The following is a 22,577-nucleotide window of genomic DNA, read 5'->3' as shown; positions in this document are numbered from 1 at the left end:
TGTGGGAAAAAATCACAGGACTATTTCATCTCTACAGAACTGTTTCATGAGGGGGTTCCCTCAATCATCAGGATATATATATATATATATATATATATATATATATATATATATATATATATATATATATATATATATATATATATATATATATATATATATATATATATATATATATATCAGGACATTTTCCTGATGATTGAGGGAACCCCTCATGAAACAGTTCTGTAGAGATGAAATAATCATTCATTATTAATATACTAAACTTGGCAGTTTTTTGTCATTTCAGGATACCTTTAGCTATATCTTTAAATTTTATGATAGAGGGAGGTATTTTTTTATTTATTATTATTTAGGTTTTTAAGTTATGTACATTCATATACACATGTAAATGCTGCATCGGGACGGATCCATTCAGCATTTGAGCAGAAATATGTCATATAGGAATGAACTATGCACAATAACACATTAACAATATGCTGTGTCGCCTGAATGTTTTTTGAAGTAATACCTTTGTGATATAAAAAAAACACAAGTAATGTATAAAAACGTTGTGTTTACTTTTTGATATTAAAATAAAACACAAACCAGTTTGGCTTATGAAGATAAAGTCTAATAAACAGGTTCTGTTCTTCTCTTGGTTCAGTACAACAGTTTGGCCAACAAAAATAAAGAGGATATGACACCTCTCACATCGAATACACAATTTTCACAACCTTCGTTCAGTTTGATGAGATGACAAAAAAATGTCAGCTAGTATTGATGTTATTTGAACGCTGATACAGGAGGAGTGAACATACAAGTCAACAAAGTAAATACTTTATAAACAAATCGTGATAATGTTCTCGGCACATCGCCTTCTGCAAAATATCACATAGTTTTTCTTCTTTGCTGTGTACTTTTAGTGTGGGGACAAGTGTCTCCAATATTGTCCACACCTGTCTCCGTCTAAACACAGCAGTGCGCTCTTAAACTCACGGCGGGAAGCGAGAGAAAAATGACGTTAAACCAAGAGCTTGGCTCAGTTTACTCCGAAGGGGAAATCTCTAACAGCAAAGTCCGTGTAGATTGTTCGCCATAATTATCAAGCCAAACGACGCTAGTGTGCCTGACTTCGTGTTGCAGAAAATGCATTAATAACTGACAAGTTTTTTCGGTGATAAAAACATTAGACCAGGGGTGTCAAACTCAAATACAGAGTGGGCCCAAATTTAAAACTGAACAAAGCCGCGGGCCAAGGTTGAACAAATTAACCTTTTTTTATTGGGACCCAAACAAGTTTTGCATTGAAAATTGAACAAGCAAGGCTTAAATAACTATAGTGACATGCAAAATGGAGTTTCTAATAATAAATAAAAATCAATGGCATATCAAATAAAACTTGAATGCCTCTTTTCTTTTTTGGAGCCTTCTGAGCTAAACATCAAAATTAACTTTTTCCAGGGATAATAATATTGAAAATAAAATAACAATGACTGAATCAAACATTCAAGCCTTGAGAAAGTGCATGAATTAAACTTTAATTATTGCTCAGTTTGCTACACTGATTATGGAACAAGCAACGCTTATATAACTTATATAACAAAATCAACTCTCAAAAAACAAACGAAAAAAACCTCAATGGTATATGAAATAAAATTTAAATATAAAAATGTAATGCCTCTTTTCTATTTGCAGCCTTCTGAGGTAAATATCAACATTAACTTTTTCCACAGGCTGATAAATTTGAAAATAAAATAATGAGGTGGGCGGGGTTCGATGGTAGCCGGGGTGTATATTGTAGCGTCCCGGAAGAGTTAGTGCTGCAAGGGGTTCTGGGTATTTAGTCTGTTTGTTGTGGTTACGGGGCGGATGTTCTCCCGAAATGTGTTCGTCATTCTTGTTTGATGTGGGTTCACAGTGTGGCGCATATTTGTAACAGTGTTGAAGTTGTTTATACGGCTACCCTCAGTGTGACCTGTATGGCTGTTGACCAAGTATGCCTTGCATTCACTTGTGTGTGTGTTTTTGTGTGTTAAAGCCGCATTTATTACGTGACTTGGCCGGCACGCTGTTAATAAGGAGGAAAAGTGGACGTGACGACAGGTTGTAGAGGACGCTAAAGGCAGTGCCTTTAAGGCACGCCCCCAATATTGTTGTCCGGATGGAAATCGGGAGAAATTCGGGCTAATGGTTGCCTCGGGAGATTTTCGTGAGGGGCACTGAACTTCAGGAGTCTCCCTGGAAAATCGGGAGGTTTGGCAATTATGAGTTCTAGCGGTGAATGCCGCTGTATAGTACAGCTCTAATGTTAATTTGATATTGCCTCAAGGGCCACATTTGCCTCAAGGGCCAGAGTTTGACATCCATGCATTAGACCAGGGGTGCCCACACTTTTTCTGCAGGCGAGCTACTTTTCAATTGACCAACTCGAGGGGATCTACCTCATTTATATATATCATTTATATTTATTTATTTATGAAAGAGACATTTTTGTAAACAAGTTAAATGTGTTTAATGATAATACAAGCATGTGTAACACATATAGATGTCTTTCTTTCACGAAGACAAGAATATAAGTTGGTGTATTACCTGATTCTGATGACTTGCATTGATTGGAATCAGACAGTAATGATGATAACGCCCACATTTTCAAATGGAGGAGAAAAAAAGTTGTCCTTTCTGTACAATACCACATGAAAGTGGTTGGTTTTTGGCATCTAATTCATCCAGCTTCCATACACTTTACAAGAAAAACATTGGCGGCAAATTCCGTAGCTTGCTTGATTGACATTCACGGCACCCGAGGGTCTTGTGAGATGACGCTGGCTGCTGCCAGTTCATTATTATGAAAAAATGACAGAGAGGAAGGCGAGAAACACTTTTTATTTCAACAGACTTTCGCGCCGTCCCTTCCATCAAAACTCTAAAGGCCGACTGCACATTTCCTATCTTCACAATAAAAGCCCTGCTTCATGCTGCCTGCGCTAACAAAATAAGAGTCTCGGAAAGCTGGCGTGCACAAGTGATGTGCACGCCAGCTCTCTGAGAGATCGCTTGTGCACGCCAGTTTTCCGAGACTCTGTATTTAGTTAGCGCAGGCAGCATGAAGCAGGGCTTTTATTGTGAAGATAGGAAATGTGCAGTCGGCCTTTAGAGTTTTGACGGAAGGTACGGCGCGAGAGTCTGTTGAAATAAAAAGTGTTTCTCGCCTTCCTCTCGGTCATATTTTCATAATAATGATCTTGCAGCAGCCAGCGTCATCTCACAAGACCCTCCGGTACCGTGAATGTCATTTAAGTGACGTCTTGGTGAAGATTGATGATCACTAATTTTTAAGTCTATTTTTTTTAAAAGCCTGGCTGGAGATCGACTGACACACCCCCCGCGGTCGACTGGTAGCTCGCGATCGACGTAATGGGCACCCCTGGGTTAGACGGTATTACTAACTGTCTGGAATTGTATCGCAAATTATTATACTGTAGTCCAATAACAAGTAAAAAGTCAAGGGCGGTCACGGCATGTTCTCGCCGCATATGTTGGTCAATTTTTGGGGGGCGAAAGACGAGGGCGGTCGCCGTGGTTAAATTCGAACCCTTTATTAGATATTTTTGGAGGTGGATTTGATCACTTATGTCCTTGCAGAAAGCAGGGAAGGCCATGCTGGCGTTGAAGAGAATGGCCTTGCTGAGCAAAGGGGACAGCTCCTCTTCACTCACCAGCCCAACTGAAGGTGATTCCTGTTTCTCCTATTTCTATTGTCCTTAGCTGACCTTTTCACCCTCCTTCCTTCCTTTCCTGATTTAGACTCTCCGCTGTCACCAGAGACCGAACACGCCCTGATCGCTTTGGAGCGCAAAATGCAGGGACCACCCAACTTCACCGAGACCCTGCAGGACCAGGCGGTCTCTGTAGGATCCAGTGCTCACCTCTCCTGTCACGTCACGGGTAGGCCCGGACTTTATTTAGGACCTTATACCACTGATCACATATACTGTATGTCCGATGATAACTCGCAAAATCGTTTATGTCCTGTAAAGCTCATACGTTAGGTTGTTTAAGGCCATAATTGTCTTTAAACTTTACACACATGTACTAGCTGGTGATCAAGTTATACTTCAGGTTTAGGGAAAACATGCACGCTCCTTTCATTAGGATGCAATCTGCTGTTGATGTGTAAAAGTAATCTTTCATTAGGTTAGTTGAAACGGCGAAACTGTTGCCAACGTTTACTGTAGAGCATGGGTGTGAAACTCTGGCGCACTGTCGATTTTTGAGAAAATGAAAGTATTCTAAGTGCGCCTTATAGTCCGAAAATTACAGTACGTGTTTTTGTAAATGTGGAGGGGGGGGGGGCGTGGTCTGCGGGCCTGCCGCGGAACGGGGTGTGCAAGGACCGGCCTCGAAGACAGTGGCAGGTGAGTGGATGGCCCAGGTGGGCCTTGTTATCTAATCACCTGTCGCCTTTATTAGCAGCAGCTGGAACGAGACACGGAGTTGGAGTGGAAGCCAGTGAGAGAGAGAGACACACAGACTTCATCATCATCATCATCATCATTTATTTTTATTCCTTTCATGAAAATGCATATTTACAAGCCACGTACAATTGACACTGTCATTGTTTTTTTTGTTTTTCTTTGTTATACATTTCCATGATCAGACTTGGGAAAAGACATTTCGCTGGAAAGCAAAAGCCTTGCACTATTTATGGAAATAAAACTGTGTTGTACCCAGAAAAATCTGGGCTCTCGTGGCAGCGTGTGGTGGTCCGAGGAACCCACTAGAGCATGGGTGTCAAACTCTGGCCCGCGGGCCATATTTGGCCCGCCATGTAATTTAATTTGGCCCTTGGGGCAATATCAAATTAACATTAGAGTTGGCCCGCCGCCGTAACACCACATTCACCGCTAATACTCATACTCGTCAACCCTCCCAATTTTCCAGGGAGACTCCCGAAGTTCAGTGCCCCTCCCCTAATTTCTCCCGATTTCCACCCGGACAATAATATTGCTTTTGTCGTTCTCTACATGTCGCCACGTCCGATTTTTTTCCCCATAAAAACAGCGTGCCGGCCCACTCGCAAAATATATGCGGCTCATACACACACACAAGTGTATGCAAGCCATACTTGGTCAACAGCCATACAGGTCACACTGAGGGTGGCCGTATAAAGAAGGTTAACACTGTTACAAATATGCGCCACACTGTGAACCCACAGCAAACAAGAATGACCAACACATTTTGGGAGAACATCTGCCCCGTAAGACAACATAAACACAACCGGACGAATATCCGGAACCCCTTGCATCACTAACTCTTCCGGGACGCTACAATATACATCCCCCGCTACCAACAAACCCGCCCCAACTCAAACCCGCCGCCGAAAAAAGGCATTAAATTTGTTTTGTTTTTTTATTTGATATGCCATTGATATTTTTTATATATTATTATTTGAAACTGGATTTTGCATGTCACTATAAAGTTATATAAGCCTTGCTTGTTCAATATTCAATGCAAAACTTGTTTGGGTCCCTATTAAAAGGTTAAGTTGTTCAACTTCTGCCCTCGGCTTTGTTCAGTTTAGAATTTTGGCCCACTCTGTATTTTACTTTCAATAGGGACCCAAACAAGTTTTGCATTGAATATTGAACTAGCAAGGCTTATATAACTTTATAGTGACATGCAAAATCCAGTTTTCTTGGTAGCGTCCCGGAAGAGTTCATGCTGCAAGGGGTTCTGGGTATTTGCTCTGTTGTGTTTATGTTGTGTTACGGTGTGGATGTTCCCCCGAAATGTGTTTGTCATTCTTGTTTGGTGTGGGTTCACAGTGTGGTGTAACAGTGTTAAAGTTGTTCATACGGCCACCCCTCAGTGTGACCTGTATGGCTGTTGACCAAGTATGCATGGCATTCACTTGTGTGTGTGTGTAGAAGCCGCATGTTTTACGTGACTGGGCCGACACGCTGTTTGTATGGAAAAAAAGCAGACGTGACGACAGGTTGTAGAGGATGCTGAAAGCAGTACCTTTAAGGCACGCCCCCAATATTGTTGTCCAGGTGGAAATTCGGGAGAATGGTTGCCCCGGGAGATTTTCGGGGGTGGGGCACTGAAATTCGGGATTCTCCTGGAAAAATCGGGAGGGATGGCAAGTATGAGAATTAGCGTTGAATGCGGTGAAACAGCGGCACCGCCACTGTATAATACTGGCGGGCCAGCTGTAATGTTCATTTATTATTGCCTCAAAGGCCAAATGAAATAACATGGCGGGCCAAATTTTGCCCGCGGGCCAGAGTTTGACACCCATGCTCTAGTGGGTTCCTCGGACCACCACACGCTGCCACAAGAGCCCGGATTTTTCAGGGTACAACACCGTTTTTTTTCCATAAATGTCTTTTTCCGAGTCTGTGTGTCTCTCTCTCTCTCTCTGGCTTCCACTCCAACTCCATGTCTCGTTCCAGCTGCTGCTAATAAAGGCGACAGGTGATTAGATAACCAGGCCCACCTGGGCCATCCACTCACCTGTCGCTGTCTTCGAGGCCGGTCCTTGCACAACCCGTTCCGCGGCAGGCCCGCAGACCACGCCCCCATCCACAGTTACAAAAACATGTACCGTATTTTTCGGACTATAAGGCGCACTTAGAATCCTTTAATTTTCTCAAAAATCAACAGTGCGCCTTGTCACCCTGTGTGCCTAATGTACGGCATAATTTTGGTTGTGCTCACCAACCTCACAGCAATTTTATTTGGTTCATGGTGTAATGATAAGTGTGACCGGTAGATGGCAGTCATACATAAGAGGTACGTGTAAACTTACAGCTGACGCCCATGCTCTAGTGGGCTCCTCGGACCACCACACGCTGCCACGAGAGCCCAGATTTTTCTGGGTACAACACCGTTTTATTGCCATAAATAGTGCAAGGCTTTTGCTTTCCAGCGAAATGTATTTTCCCAAATCTGTGTGTCTCTCTCTCTCTCTGGCTTCCACTCCAACGCCGTGTCTCGTTCCAGCTGCTGCTAATAAAGGCGACAGGTGATTAGATAACAAGGCCCACCTGGGCCATCCACTCACCTGTCACTGTCTTCGAGGCCGGTCCTTGCACACCCCGTTCCGCGGCAGGCCCGCAGACCACGCCCCCCTCCACAGTTACAAAAACATGCACCGTATTTTTCGGACTATAAGGCGCACTTAGAATCCTTTCATTTTCTCAAAAATCGACAGTGCGCCTTGTCACCCTGTGTGCCTAATGTACGGCATAATTTTGGTTGTGCTCACCAACCTCACAGCAATTTTATTTGGTTCATGGTGTAATGAGAAGTGTGACCGGTAGATGGCAGTCATACATAAGAGGTACGTGTAAACTTACAGCTGACGCCCGTGCTCCAGTGGGTTCCTCGGACCACCACACGCTGCCACGAGAGCCCAGATTTTTCAGGGTACAACACAGTTTTATTGCCATAAATAGTGCAAGGCTTTTGCTTTCCAGCAAAATGTCTTTTCCCAAGTCTGTGTGTCTCTCTCTCTCTCTGGCTTCCACTCCAACTCCGTGTCTCGTCCCAGCTGCTGCTAATAAAGGCGACAGGTGATTAGATAACCAGGCCCACCTGGGCCATCCACTCACCTGTCACTGTCTTCGAGGCCGGTCCTTGCACACCCCGTTCCGCGGCAGGCCCGCAGACCACGCCCCCCCCCCCCCTCCACATTTACAAAAACACGTACCAGATTTTTCGGACTATAAGGCGCACTTAGAATCCTTTCATTTTCTCAAAAATCAACAGTGCACCTTGTCACCCTGTGTGCCTAATGTACGGCATAATTTTGGTTGTGCTCACCGACCTCGCAGCAATTTTATTTGGTTCATGGTGTAATGATAAGTGTGACCGGTAGATGGCAGTCATACATAAGAGGTACGCGTAAACTTACAGCTGACGCCAGTAAACAACACTAAATTTTTAAATGTTCCATTGAGAATATAGAGCATTACACACGGCGCTCAAAAATCTGTCAAAATATTTTGACTACGACTTCGGTAAGCTATGAAGCCACACCGCTTGCTGGATTGTCGGCGCATTAAACAACGAGTATTATTATGGTGTGTCTATAAGGAATGGTCAAAAGTTTACGTACACTTGTAAAGAACATAATGTCATGGCTGTCTTGAGTTTCCAATAATTTCTACAACTCTATTTTTTTGTGATGGAGTGATTGGAGCACATACTTGTTTGACACAAAAAAAAACATTCATAAAGTTTGGTTCTTTTATGAATTTATTATGGGTCTACGGAAAATGTGAGCAAATCTGCTGGGTCAAAAGTATACATACAGCAATGTTAATATTTGCTTACATGTCCCTTGGCAAGTTTCACTGCAATAAGGTGCTTTTGGTAGCCATCCACAAGCTTCTGGTTCAATTTTTGACCACTCCTCCTGACAAAATCGGTGCGGTTCAGCAAACTTGTTGGTTTTTCTGACTTGGACTTATTTCTTCAGCATTGTCCACACGTTTAAGTTAAGACTTTGGGAAAGCTATTCTAAAACCTTAATTCTAGCCCTGATTTAGCCATTCCTTTACCACTTTTGACGTGTGTTTGGGGTCATTGTCCTGTTGGAACACCCAACTGCGCCTAAGACCCAACCTCCGGGCTGATGATTTTATGTTGTCCTGAAGAAATTTGGAGGTAATCCCCCTTTTTCCATTGTCCCATTTACTCTCTGTAAAGCACCAGTTCCATTGGCAGTAAAACCGGCCCAGAGCGTAATACAACCACCACCATGCTTGACGGTATGCATGGTGTTCCTGGGATTTAAGGCCTCACCTTTTCTCCTCCAAATTGTGGCCAAACAGCTCAATTTTTCTTTCATCTGACCACAGAACTTTCCTCCACAAGGTCATATATTTGTCCATGTGAGAGCCGTACTCACATGGACAGCGCAAGACAGTCATGATATTATGTTCTTTTGACCACAACTAAAATATTAAGGCTAGTTTCATTGATTACTCTGTTGTTTTCTGACTTCAAAACCAGCATGCTTGAGTCCTTAAAAAAAACTAAAATGTCTTTTATGCCAACAAAAAAAGTGTTGTCCAGGCTTGATTTATGTGTTTATACATTCAGGCTATCCTGACCCAGATGTGGTATGGCTCTGCGGGGGGGAGCCTGTGGAAGAGTCGCCCTCCGCCCGCATCGAGTACGAGGAAGACGGCCGCTGCACGTTGATCCTGGCCGAAGTCGGGCCGGGCGACTCCAACATTTACGCCTGCAGAGCCGCGAACGAGCACGGAGAGACGATCTGCTCGGCGTCGCTCGTTGTCCAAAATCCGCATTAACCTTTTGAGAGTATAGTTCTGATGCAAATAAAAAGATACTGCGTACACACACTGCTGTGCTTTCTATGGGAGTATTTTCTAACAATAAATTAGTAGGGATTATTAAAAAAAAACAAAAAAAGATTGGAAATAGTAGTTGTAGTAAATTACTGTGGAGAGGCGGAGCCGACGGGGCGACAGAGTGGCAGGGCACGCCCAGGATGGCGGCGAGGAGGCGGAGAAGTCGAGTGGGCGGCGAGGCGCAATCGAGTTCAGGTGCGTGGATCGCGCACCTGTACATAATCAACTTATCTCCTCTTAATGTATAAAAGGGGATAAGGAGGAGAGAACGGGGCTGAAAAAGGTGGAGAGTCCGCAGCAGAAGCACCAGGAAGCAAGACACGAGAGACGGCGAAGCGGCTGACTAAAGCGCGGACCGGAGAGCGAGGGACGGGGAGCGAGCAGCGGGAGCGGCGACGGCGCAAAAGACTTGCTTTATTTGAAAAAATAAACTAGAGTCCAACCTGCTCAATCATGTCCTTCCTGAGTGATCCATGGAACCCGCACGACGACAGTGTGAGTCATTCACACTTACATTTTAAGTGATTTGTCCAGGATTTTTAAAGGGGAAATGCTTTCTTTGGAATTTTGCCTATCATTCACAATCCTTACACGTTTTTCTTTTTTTATGCATTCTAAATATTTAATAAATGCGATCAAGCTTGTAGGAGTCGCTCTATACCAGTGGTCCCCAACCTTTTTGTATCCGCAGACCAGTCAACCCTTAATAATTTGTCCCGCGGCCCGGGAACAGGGAAGTTTTTGTCATGAAAAAGGGAGGTTTTTGTGGTTGGTGCACTAATTGTAAGTGTATATTGTATTTTTTATGTTGATTTAATAAAAAAATTAAAAAAATAAAAACTGTATTTTTTTTATTTCTTTTTTAATTAATAAAAAATTCTTCTGCGGCCCGGTACCAATCGGGCCACGGCCCGGTGGTTGGGGACCACTGCTCTATACTGCCTATTAAAGCCCTTAACCCTTGTGTAATGTTCATATTGTTACTCAGCCGGCGTTTGTGGGTCTGATGGACCCGTTGCATTTTGTGGCTTTTAATGCCTCCCAATCAAACACTTATGTTAAAATACTGAACAGATGTTTACCTTATCCCAATAAACATCGGTTCAGCCCAGCATTCTGTTTTTGTTTACTTTGTAGCCAGTTCAGTTTTAGTTTTGTTCTGCATAGCCTTCCCTAAGCTTCAAAGCCTTTTCTGAGTGGCACTAACATTTTGTTTATTTTTGGTTTAAGCATTAGACACAATTTTACCTGCACACTGCATCCCGCTGTTTCCGACATTTACAAAGCAATTAGCACCGGCTGCCACCTACTGATATGGAAGAGTATTACACGGTTACTCTGCCGAGCTCTAGACAGCACACTCAACAACACCACATAATTTGGAGACTATAGTTACTGGTTTACAAAATATATTTTTAACCCAAATAGGTGAAATTAGACAATCTCCCACGGCACAGTGGTTGATAAACACTGCTCTAGGGGGCACTTGCAGCACAACAAAAGGGCCGCAGCCCTATGTTTAAGAAACACTGATTGTTAGAATAATTGTTTCTGAATTATCACAGAAAACTTTGTATTACATTGTGTTCCTGACAAAAAGACAAAAGGCTGTCTTAGAAACCCAATCAAGAAGAAGGCTCGTAAAACTACCACTGGGACTACAAAGCAGACAGATGGCAGGATCTGCCCAACTTCCAGAGGAACTCTTTTTGAACTATTTATGGGACTCTCTTTGAACTATTTTATGGGACTCCTTTTGCACTATATGACGAACTCTCTTCGAACTGTTCGGTAACCGAAGGCGACGCTGTTTGCGACCCACTTCCCTCAGGAAGCAGCTGTGGGCAGGGGTGGGAGAAAGTCAAATAAAAAAGGAGGAGTACGATCTTTTGGCGGAGCGTGGTGCAGGACTGTACAGAGAGTACAGTGGCCATGTCTCTCCTCAGATCTGAGTCCAAATTTAATTCTGTCTCTGTTTGATTCCTTGCCTTTTGTCTTGTTTAATAGATGTCATCAGTGTTTGAACCTGACACTGATTCATGTGTATTAATGAAAAAATACGCCATTTGCGTCAGCTCATGATGGATGCCGAAAGCAAAATAGTTGATTTTAAAGTTCCTAGTACAATTTCTTGTCAAAATAGCGCAACTGTTATAGAGATTGATTTTCCAGCTGGCATATATTCAAAAATGTGTAACTTATGTTGTAAATATGGTGCGATTGACAATACGAATGTTGTAAAAAATAAACTTTTAATTGCAAAGAAACTAGTTGAAAACTATTGAGGACATATTTTCACATTCAAGTGAAATAAATTAATTAGTGACAAACAATAAATATATAAAAGTTCAAGGTGAAAGTATAATTTATGAGTGTGTGCAAATAGAGCAAAGCAGCATGGGGTCGGTGTCACCTCGACCCCCTCTTCAGGGGCACCTCCTGCCGGTGCCCGTAGAGCACCGCCGCCCGCGATTCGAAGGCGGAGACCATCTGCTTAACCACATCGTCGAAGAAGACGCTGGCCAGGTGAGCGTGGAGCAGCGACTTGAACTCGAAAGACACCTGCGACGGGTGAAAAGAGTCGCGTCAGGTCACCCGCGAGGTCGTCTTCCTTAACCCCTAATCCCGCTCAAGTCGTTCCCCTTCGTTAAAAAGCAACACTTCCTGGATGCAAATACTTGAGGACATTCTAAAAATACTATAAAATATTGGAATAAGAAATTAAACAGGTGAAATGTAACGAGAAAAAGCTGCAATGTTGACTAACAACATCAACCTGCCAATGCTCAGAAAATAATAATGAATTAAAATCAATGTTTTGAATTACAGATCAATTCAAAGCTCCAATTACTTCTTACTTCACATCAAATATTCCACTTTGAAATATTTTTTTGGGGGGGGAATTGCATATTTTGTCAAAAAAGGGCATAAAACAAACAAACAAAAAAATAATAACAAAAACGTATTGGATGGATAGATTTGAAGTTGATCGAGAGCAATGGTGGCAAACTCGTTTTCATTGACGGCCATATTGCAGTGAGAGGGCCATTATTAACTGATATATGAATATACATGTATATATATATATATATATATATATATATATATATATATATATACACACACACATATATATATGGTATATATATATACACACACGTGTGTATATATATATATATATACACACATATATATATATGATATATATATATATACATATATATATGGTATATATATATATATATACACACACATGTATGTATATATATATATATATAATTCACTTAACTTCATATATATATGTATGTATGTATGTATATATATATATATATATATATATATATATATATATATATATATATACACATATACACGTGTGTGTATATATATATATATATATATATATATATATATATATATATATATATATATATATATATATTACATTAACAATATTTTTTTTTACATAAACTGCAAAAAATAAACGTTAAATTGCTTCTTATTCTATTACAATTACTTTTTACTTCACATCAAATATTTCACTTTGAAATACTTTTAGGGGGGAAAATATTGCATGTTTTGACAAAAATGGCATAAAACAAACAAACAAATAATAATAAAAACGTATAACTGATGGATGGATGGATGGATCTGAAGTTGGTTTAGTGACTTAAGCATTGCCAGTAAAAAAGAATAAATAATTAAAACAAAAAACGATGTTTTGTTTTTAACACTTTTCTTATGAGTGAGGCATTTTTGGATAATTTGAGTGGGATTTTTTAACAGTCATTGCTCGAAAAATTATAATGAATTAAAATCAAGGTTGTTATGAAATTAACCTATTTAAGGCTCCAATTAGTTCTTACTTTATATCAAATATTTCACTTTGAAATATTTTTTGGGGCGAAATATTACTTGTTTTGACAAAAAGGGCATAAAACAAACAAACAATAATAAAAACATATAACCGATGGATAGATCTGAAGTTGATCGAGAGACTTAAGCGTCGACAGTAGAAAAAAAATGTATGTTTTATTTTTAACACTTTTATGAGTGGGGCATGTTTGGATTATTTGAGTGGGATTTTTTAACCGTCATTGCTCAAAAAATGATAATGAATTAAAATCAGGGTTGTTTTGAATTGAACTTATTTAAGGCTCCAATTACTTCAAAACAAATATTTTCCACTTTGAATTTTTTTTTTAAGGGGTGGGGGGAAATATCGCACATTTTTTGTTTTTTCCCTAAAAAACGGGGTTTTACAAAAAGCCTATTTAAGGCTTCAATTACTTCTTACTTAATATCAAACATTTCACTTTGAAATATTTTGGGGGGGGAAATATTACTTGTTTTGACAAAAAGGGCATAAAACAAACAATAATAAAAACATAAACCGATGGATAGATCTGAAGTTGATCGAGAGACTTAAGCGTTGACTGTAAAAAAAAAAAAAAAAAATGTATGTTTTATTTTTAACACTTTTATGAGTGGGGCATATTTGGATTATTTGAGTTGGATTTTTTAAAACGGTCATTACTCAAAAAATAATAATGAATTAAAATCATCAGTGTTATTAATATTGACTTATTTAAGGCTTTTAATTTTTTTTGGGGGGGGGGTAGTTTTGACAAAAAGGACATAAAACATAAAAAAAAAACCTTTATATTGACGGACCTGAAGTTGATTTAAGCATTGCAATAAACAAAATATAAATATAACATGTGACTTTTTTAACACTTTATGACTGTGACCAAACTTGAAGGGAACCCTGGGGTGGTATAGCTCGGTTGGTAGAGTGGCCGCGCCAGCAACTTGAGGGTTGCAGGTTCAATTCCCGCTTCCGCCATCCTAGTCACTGCCCTTGTGTCCTTGGGCAATACACTTTTCCCACGTGCTCCCAGTGCCACCCACACTGGTTTAAATGTAACTTAGATATTGGGTGTCACTATGTAAAGCGCTTTGAGTCACTAGAGAAAAGCGCTATATAAATATAATTCACTAGAAGAAAAAAATATACATATAATGATTTGGTTTTAAAAATAAAAAATATAGGAATGACCCCCGCCTGCTTTGATTGTTCAGTGTGGCCCTGAGTGGAAAAAGTTTGGACACAACCAAAGAGAGCGCCTTGCATCTTGCGTTCACTGATTTGAGTGGACTTACGTAAAAGTCCACTTTGCAGGAGTCTTTGGGTTCAGGTGTGAACCTCCAGACTGTTTCAAGATGGCTGAAAAGGGATCCGTCGGTACACAAAGCCTGTTGGCCCAACACAAAGTACTAACGAGGTTAAAAAAACAACTAACAAGTAGTTTGAATGTGTTGTGTGAGCACGAACGTACTCGGACTTGGTGGTTGGGGACCACGGTGACTTCAGAGGTGTAGCGCTCCACCACGGGCGGGAAACCGATTTCCAGCTCGACCCGGACGCCGCCGCCCGTCGTCCCCTTGACCACGCGGGACTTCTTGCACCAGGGCACAAAGTGCTGGTACTTCTCCACGCTGGACACCACGCTGAACATCTGCTCGGGTGTGTACCTGCAAAAACACTTTTTTAGCTTCAAGTGTTTTCTACTCACGTCTCAAAGGACTCACCCTAAGGTCCGGCTCTCGTTGTACTCGGTTCTGCGACTACTGATGGCGGTGGCCAAGTTGATGAAACTGCGGCGGGGGGTGTTGATGTGGGAGGGGCCACACTGGGACCAAGTGGTCTTACGCCATGTCCCCGGGACCCCACCAGGACCAACAGGTCTGCAGTAAGACATCACAAGAAGAGGAATGTTATGATACAGATATGAAGAATATGGCCTAAAAGCCATATCACGATATATACTGCAGCCTCATGCAATATCGATATACAGTATATCAGACCTGGGGAAATTAAGGCCCGGGGGCCACCTGTGGCCCCGTTAAAGGGGAACATTATCACCAAACCTATGTAGCATATTCAACTGAATATGGGTTGAAAAGGATTTGCAAATCATTGTATTCCGTTTATATTTACATCTAACACAATTTCCCAACTCATATGGAAACGGGGTTTGTAGTTACTATGGTAATATAAATCACAGCAGCTCAGATGAGGCACAAAGCAGTTTGGGTGTGGAGCGTTTCCACAGTGTTTCCATGGCGGCCAGCCTGAAATGCGGGTGTCAGGGACAGACGCGGAAGGAGATTTTTACCACAACGTTCTACAGTTAAATGATACATCAGATATATCAAACTATAGGTGTTTTTTTTTTACCCTTTGCGTTCATATTTTACTGTGTTTGTTGCATTTTCGTTGCGTTTTGCTTTATTGTAAAAGATGTTGATGGAGAGGGGGTGTGACGTTCATATGTTGTCAATATTCAGTGTTTTATCGTTCATAGTTAATATTGAAAATCCCACATTCTTTATTTACATGTACATTCTGGGTGTAAAAAAACAGAAATTCAATCATGTTTTTTAGGGTGGTCTGTAATTTTTAGCATTCAAATAGACATTATTGTGAGGTTCTGTATTAGTGTTCCTAAAAATCAGATATATTGGCCCCCAGACTACTTTTTTTCTCTAAATTTGGCCCCCGAGTCAAAGTAATTGCCCAGGCCTGCAGTATATGATATCACGGTATATTGTTTGGCCCATAAATCAGTGTTTCTTAACAAACAAAAGGAATTAAAGGCCTACTGAAACCCACTACTACCGACCACACAGTCTGATAGTTTATATATCAATAATGAAATATTAACATTGCAATACATGCCAATACGGCCTTTTTAGTTGACTAAATTGCAATTTTAAATTTCGCACGGAAGTATAATGCTAAAACGTTGCGGTATGATGACGCGTGCACGTGACGTCACGCATTGTAGAGGACATTTTGGTCCAGCACCAAAGTCATCTCTTTTCATCGCATAATTCCACAGTATTATTGACATCTGTGTTGCTGAATCTTTGGCAATTTGTTCAATGAATAATGGAGACGTCAAAGAAGAAAGCTGTAGGTGGGAAGCGGTGTATTGCGGCCGCCTTAAGCTACACAAACACAACCGGTGTTTCATTGTTTAAATTCCCGAAAGATGACGGTGAAGCTTGACTACGGAACAGAGCGGTCAAGCGAACACGGTTGGATTGGACCACACACACAAAGTACAGTGTATTATGCAGCGATCATTTCGAAAGATCGTGTTTCGAAGAGGGTTCCTTGCGAAGGGCAGAGCTGCTGAAGAAAGGTGCGGGGCCGACCTTCCGGTTGTACAGGTATGACCATATAATCTCACTAAAACACTAGTAACACAATGTGTTACTAGTGTTTTTTACTAGTGTGAGTTTTCCTTGCCCTTTTGTGGGTTCTTCCGAGGATGTCGTAGTCGTAATGGTTTGTACAGTCCTTTGAGACATTTGTGATTTAGGGCTATATAAATAAACATTGATTGATTGATTGACGGGCTTCACGGTGGCAGAGGGGTTAGTGCGTCTGCCTCACAATACGAAGGTCCTGCAGTCCTGGGTTCAAATCCAGGCTCGGGATCTTTCTGTGTGGAGTTTGCATGTTCTCCCCGTGAATGCGTGGGTTCCCTCCGGGTACTCCGGCTTCCTCCCACTTCCAAAGACATGCACCTGGGGATAGGTTGATTGGCAACACTAAATTGGCCCTAGTGTGTGAATGTTGTCTGTCTATCTGTGTTGGCCCTGCGATGAGGTGGCGACTTGTCTAGGGTGTACCCCGCCTTCCGCCCGATTGTAGCTGAGACAGGCGCCAGCGCCCCCCGCGACCCCGAAAGGGAATAAGCGGTAGAAAATGGATGGATGGATGATTGATTGACAATAAGCGGATAAGGGATTTTCCAGAATTATCCTAGTAAATTTGTCTAATAACATCTGAATCGCTCCCACTGTAGAGTCTTTTTTTTTTTCTCCTAGTCCTTCATTCTCACTTTCCTCATCCACGAATCTTATCCTCGTTCAAATTAATGGGGAAATCGTCGCTTTCTCGGTCCGAATCGCTCTCGCTGCTGGTGGCCATGATTGTAAACAATGTGAGGATTTGAGGAGCTCCACAACCCGTGACGTCACGCGCACATTGTCTGCTATTTCCGGTATAGGCAATGCTTTTTTTAATCAGCGACCAAAACTTGCGAACTTTATCGTTGATGTTCTCTATTAAATCCTTTCAGCAAAAATTTGGCAATATCGCAAAATGATCAAATATGACACATAGAATGGACCTGCTATCCCCGTTTAAATAAGAAAATCTAATTTCAGTAGGCCTTTTAAGTTTGGAATGTTTTTTTTTTAGCCTCCCCTTTGAAGTCACAATTTATTCCAAGATGAACAAACTACTTTATTGTCGACAGAAGAATTAATTAGACAATATAATAACCGAACAATGTATGATTTTAAAAATAAAAATCAAATGATGGAATCTGTGGATGTTAACGTAAAACTAAGTAGTTCTAAATAGCTGACGCGCGAGACTCACCTGGCATTTCCTGCTTCAAAGTTCCCACGCACAACTTGAAAACCAGCCAAAAGACTCCTGGCGATACGCGGCGTCGACTTCACGGTCATAGTTATCATGGTATACTGGTAAAAAAAAAAAAGTCAAACGTGGGCCGTTTTCCCTCACGTAGTAGTAGAGTGTCCAAGAGCAACCGGCAGCTTTGTTTGAAAAAAAACGGCATCTCTTCCACTCCCAGCCAAGCCTATGTGGTGACGTCACGGAGATCTGGACCAATCACAGCGCGAGATGGGTGAGCTTGCTATATTACGTCATTTCAAATGACTACAATGTTACTCATCATTTCCATTCAACACTTTATTGAGACAAAGCAGACAATATTGAGGTTTGAGGATTACTTAATAGCAGTTTTTGTGTCTTTTTTGGCAAACAAGGGTACACGTACAGTGGTACAAGGGTATATATAACATGGAGGTTAAAGGCCTACTGAAACCCACTACTACCCACCACGCAGTCTGATAGTTTATATATCAATGATGAAATATTAACATTGCAACACATGCCAATACGGCCGGTTTAGTTTACTAAATTGCAATTTTAAATATCGCGCGGAAGTATCATTGGAGAGGACGTTTTGGTCCAGCACCGTTCCCAGCTATAAGTCGTCTCTTTTCATCGCATAATTCCACATTATTATGGACATCTGTGTTGCTGAATCTTTTGCAATTCGTTCAAATAATAATGGAGACGTCAAAGAAGAAAGATGTAGGTGGGAAGTGGTGTATTGCGGCCGCCTTTAGCAACACAAGCACATTACATTTACATTCCCGAAAGATGACGGTGAAGCTTTAGATTGGATTAGATTAGATGGTACTTTATGTATTCCTTCAGGAGAGTTCATTCAGAAAATTTCTAGCACAATCCTCATTCAAGATCAGACAAACATTACAGGGAAACAGAACAGGATCGCTGACGGGTCTGCCGGCTTCTAGCGGCCCTTACAAATAAGGTGAGATACAGGTAAACAAGTGGGGGGAATGGGAGAAAAAAAAATAGAAGATTAAAATAAAATAAAATATAAAAATCGGTCTGAGCCCGGGCCGATTTATATATATATATATATATATATATATATTGTTTTATATATATATATATATATTGTTTTATATATATATATATATATATTGTTTTATATATATAATATATTATAGGCGCAGTGGAAGAGTGGCCGTGCGCAACCCGAGGGTCCCTGGTTCAAATCCCACCTAGTACCAACCTCGTCACGTCCGTTGTGTCCTGAGCAAGACACTTCACCCTTGCTCCTGATGGGTGCTGGTTGGCGCCTTGCATGGCAGCTCCCCCCATCAGTGTGTGAATGTGTGTGAATGGGTAAATGTGGAAGTAGTGTCAAAGCGCTTTGAGTACCTTGAAGGTAGAAAAGCGCTATACAAGTACAACCCATATTTATTTTACTATGGAACAGAGCGGTCAAGCGAACATGGTTCCCTACCACATGTCAACCGGCAGGTTTCGGTGAGAAAATGGTGGTAATAAGTCGGCTCTTACCGTAGACATGAGCGGAGAGCTTGCACCGTTCCACCTGCATCTGTCAAAGAGGCAGCTGCGGACTCTCTTGCCTCTTCCCACCGGCCGCCCCCGACTGTCCGATGCTTCCAACGTGGAGGAAGCATCGGCTGCATTCGCCTCGAGGAATGCAGCCGACGCTGGCGGTCACCACACCCGTGGCCACACCCCTCCGACCATCAGGTTGTACATGTACGACCATATAATCTCACTAAAACACTAGTAACACAATAAGCAGATAAGGGATTTTCCAGAATTATCCTAGTAAATTTGTCTAATAACGTCTGAATCGCTCTGCCGTCTATTTTTTTTTTGTTTTTTTTTCTAGTCCTTCACTCTCAATTTCTTCATCCACGAATCTTTCATCCTCGCTCAAATTAATGGTGAAATCTTCGCTCTCTCGATCCGAATCGCTCTTGCTGCTGGTGGCCATGATAGTAAACAATGTTCAGATGTGAGGAGCTCCTCAACCAGTGACGTCACGCGCACATCGCCTGCTACTTCCGGTACAGGCAAGGCTTTTTTATTAGCGACCAAAAGTTGCGAACTTTATCGTCGATGTTCTCTACTAAATCCTTTCAGCAAAAATATGGCAATATCGCGAAATGATCAAGTATGACACATAGAATGGACCTGCTATCCCCGTTTAAATAAGAAAATGTCTTCAGTAAGCCTTTAAATTGTGTCTTTACGACAAATTCTTTTTTTTGACACCAAATTAATTTTTTCGCTGTTAATTTTTACATGCTGATCATTTTAACACATCAAAATGTGTGTGTATAAAAATTCAGTTTATTAAAGTAGTGTTTTTAAAAAAAAATCCATGTCTCAAAACCAGCCAATGAGGTGTCTTGTTTGGAGTCACGTGACATGGGTTTTACTGTAACCGAGGGTTTATATATGTCGCCTGTACTGTATAAAACTACAAAAAAATAACAAACACGGAGGCTCCAGTTTTACACGAGGACCACTTTATTTACTTTCTTTTCAAAAGCTCCGCTCCACTCCGACGTGTCACCACTTCCGCTCTTAGCGCCTTCAAAATAAGAGCTCAAGACATATACTGTAAAACAGCTTATAACAGGAACTTAACATCACAAAAGAGGCAAGCCCTTTAAAATATGTTAAATACCTCCCCTCCTTCAAAAAGAAACATACTTGTTTCAACACAATAACACAAACTTAAAATCACATGTTGATTAACGTGGCTTAAACTTAAACAAGTTGAAAAATTTACTCGGGTGTTACCATTTAGTGCAGGGGTGTCAAACTCAAATACGGAGTGGGCCAAAATTTAAAACTGAACAAAGCGGCGGGCCAAGTTTGAACAAATTAACCTTTAAATAGGGACCCAAACAAGTTTTGCAATGAATATTGACCAAACAAGGCTTAAATAGGGCAGCACGGTGGAGCAGGGGTTAGTGCATCTGCCTCACGATACGAAGGTCCTGAGTAATCCTGGGTTCAATCCCGGGCTCAGGATCTTTCTGTGTGGAGTTTGCATGTTCTCCCCGTGACTGTGTGGGTTCCCTCCGGGTACTCGGGCTTCCTCCCATGGAGCAGGCAGAGCTTATATAACGTAATAGTGCAAAATAAACCTTCAAAAAACAAACGAAAAAACATCAGTGGATTAAAAAAATGAATGCCTCTTTTCTATTCGCAGCCTTCTGAGGTAAATATCAACATTAACTTTTTCCACAGGCTAATAAATTCGAAAATAAAATACAAATTAAGTGGGTGGGGTTTGGTGGTAGCGGAGGGTTGTATATTGTAGCATTCCGGAAGAGTTAGTGCTGCAAGGGATTCTGGGTATTTGTTCTGTTGTGTTTATGTTGGGTTACGGTGTGGAGGTTGTCCCGAAATGTGTTTTGTCATTCTTGTTTGGTGTGGGTTCACAGCGTGGCGCATATTTGTCACAATGTTAAAGTTCTTTATACGGCCACCCTCAGTGTGACCTGTATGGCTGTTGACCAAGTATGTGTGTGTGAAAGCCACATATATTATGTGACTTGGCCAGCACGCTGTTTATATGGAGAAAGAGAGGACGTGACGGCATGTTGTAGAGGACAGTGCCTTTAAGGCACGCTCCCAATATTGTTGTCCGGTTGGAAATCGGGAGAATGGTTGCCCAGGGAGATTTTCGGGAAGGGCACTAAACTTCGGGAGTCTCCCGGGAAAATCGGGAGGGTTGGCAAGTATGAGTATTAGCGGTGAATGTGGTGTTACCGGCGGGCCAGCTCTAATGTTAATTTGATATTGCCTCAAGTGTTGCGATCCGTGTCTCGGATCTTCAAATATTATTGTTTATTTTTCCATCTTTGTTCTCATTCTCCGTCTGATCCGTTTATTTTCCGTTTAGTCCATCATTATTAGTTTCAGCTGTTACTCCCGGTTCCTGCACACCTGTTCACTGCTAATTAAATGATAAATGGGTTGTAGTCGTATAGCGCTTTTCTACCTTCAAGGTACTCAAAGCGCTTTGACACTACTTCCACATTTACCCATTCACACACACATTCACACACTGATGGAGGGAGCTGCCATGCAAGGCGCCAACCAGCACCCATCAGGAGCAAGGGTGAAGTGTCTTGCTCAGGACACAACGGACGTGACGAGGTTGGTACTAGGTGGGAATTGAACCAGGGACGCTCGGGTTGCGCTCGGTCACACATCCACTGCGCCACGCCGTCCCTTCCCTTCCCTTACCTTCCCTTTATAAGCCAGCCTCTTCTGTTTATTTCTTTCTGGGACTCTAATTTGCTCACATGCAACAAGTAACGTCAGGTATGTTTTTTCTCGCTAGCTCATTAGCTAAGCCACTTTGTTGTCATCTTTAGCTCACATGCTAATCATCTTTGTTTTCAGTTTTTGTGCCATCGTGCCAAATCTTAGTTCTTTATATTTCCTAGCTTTCACGCTAGCGTCTTTTCTTTCCCTTTTTATTAGCTCCAGTGTTTTTGTTCAGAGCTCAATTTTTGTTAATAAATTTGTTGGATCTTACCTTTGTTGTGTTCTTTCGTTTGACGCATCCTCGAGGGAATCGAACCCGGTACCACGATGCCGAACCGGCGTTACATCAAGGGCCAAATGAAATTAAACGGCGGGCCAAATCTGGCCCGCGGGCCAGAGTTTGACACCCATGATTTAGTGGTCAAATGTACTGTAATGTGCAATATAATAGTAAACGT

At 41.5% G+C, this 22,577-nt stretch overlaps 2 protein-coding genes across 3 annotated transcripts in view; one reads left to right on the top strand and one right to left on the bottom strand.

Moving 5' to 3' along the window:
* mylk5 (myosin, light chain kinase 5) overlaps positions 1–9,350 on the top strand; it is a 256,924-nt gene extending 247,574 nt beyond the window's left edge. For both annotated transcript variants that reach the window (XM_061905339.1, XM_061905340.1), the window contains 3 exons: positions 3,625–3,712; positions 3,787–3,927; positions 9,094–9,350. In XM_061905339.1, coding sequence (XP_061761323.1) covers positions 3,625–3,712; positions 3,787–3,927; positions 9,094–9,305 — 441 coding nt within the window. In that variant the 3' untranslated portion in view covers positions 9,306–9,350. The remainder of the gene's footprint in view (positions 1–3,624; positions 3,713–3,786; positions 3,928–9,093) is intronic.
* Positions 9,351–11,598: 2,248 nt separating this feature from the next.
* Positions 11,599–18,018, bottom strand: LOC133555887 (coenzyme Q-binding protein COQ10 homolog, mitochondrial-like). The gene is made up of 5 exons (XM_061905347.1): positions 17,827–18,018; positions 14,958–15,113; positions 14,705–14,900; positions 14,529–14,621; positions 11,599–11,927 (listed from the first exon to the last, which is right to left on the bottom strand). Exons 1-5 carry the CDS (start codon positions 17,922–17,924, stop codon positions 11,775–11,777), a joined length of 696 nt encoding a protein of 231 aa, XP_061761331.1. The 5' UTR covers positions 17,925–18,018; the 3' UTR covers positions 11,599–11,774.
* Between the last annotated feature and the right edge of the window lie 4,559 nt (positions 18,019–22,577).

Source organism: Nerophis ophidion, linkage group LG07 (assembly GCF_033978795.1).
Source record: "Nerophis ophidion isolate RoL-2023_Sa linkage group LG07, RoL_Noph_v1.0, whole genome shotgun sequence".
Lineage (NCBI taxonomy): Eukaryota > Metazoa > Chordata > Actinopteri > Syngnathiformes > Syngnathidae > Nerophis > Nerophis ophidion.
The sequence above is the reverse complement of the archived record's forward strand: the minus strand, read 5'-3'. Positions and strand labels throughout refer to the sequence as shown.

Coding starts and splice junctions, on each gene's coding strand:
- LOC133555887 (XM_061905347.1), bottom strand. CDS start 17,924: ATGATAACTATGACCGTGAAGTCGACGCCGCGTATCGCCAGGAGTCTT. Junction 14,901..14,957: donor AACGAGAGCCGGACCTTAGG/GTGAGTCCTTTG, acceptor GTGTTTTTGCAG/GTACACACCCGAGCAGATGT. Junction 14,622..14,704: donor TCCCCAACCACCAAGTCCGA/GTACGTTCGTGC, acceptor TTGGGCCAACAG/GCTTTGTGTACCGACGGATC.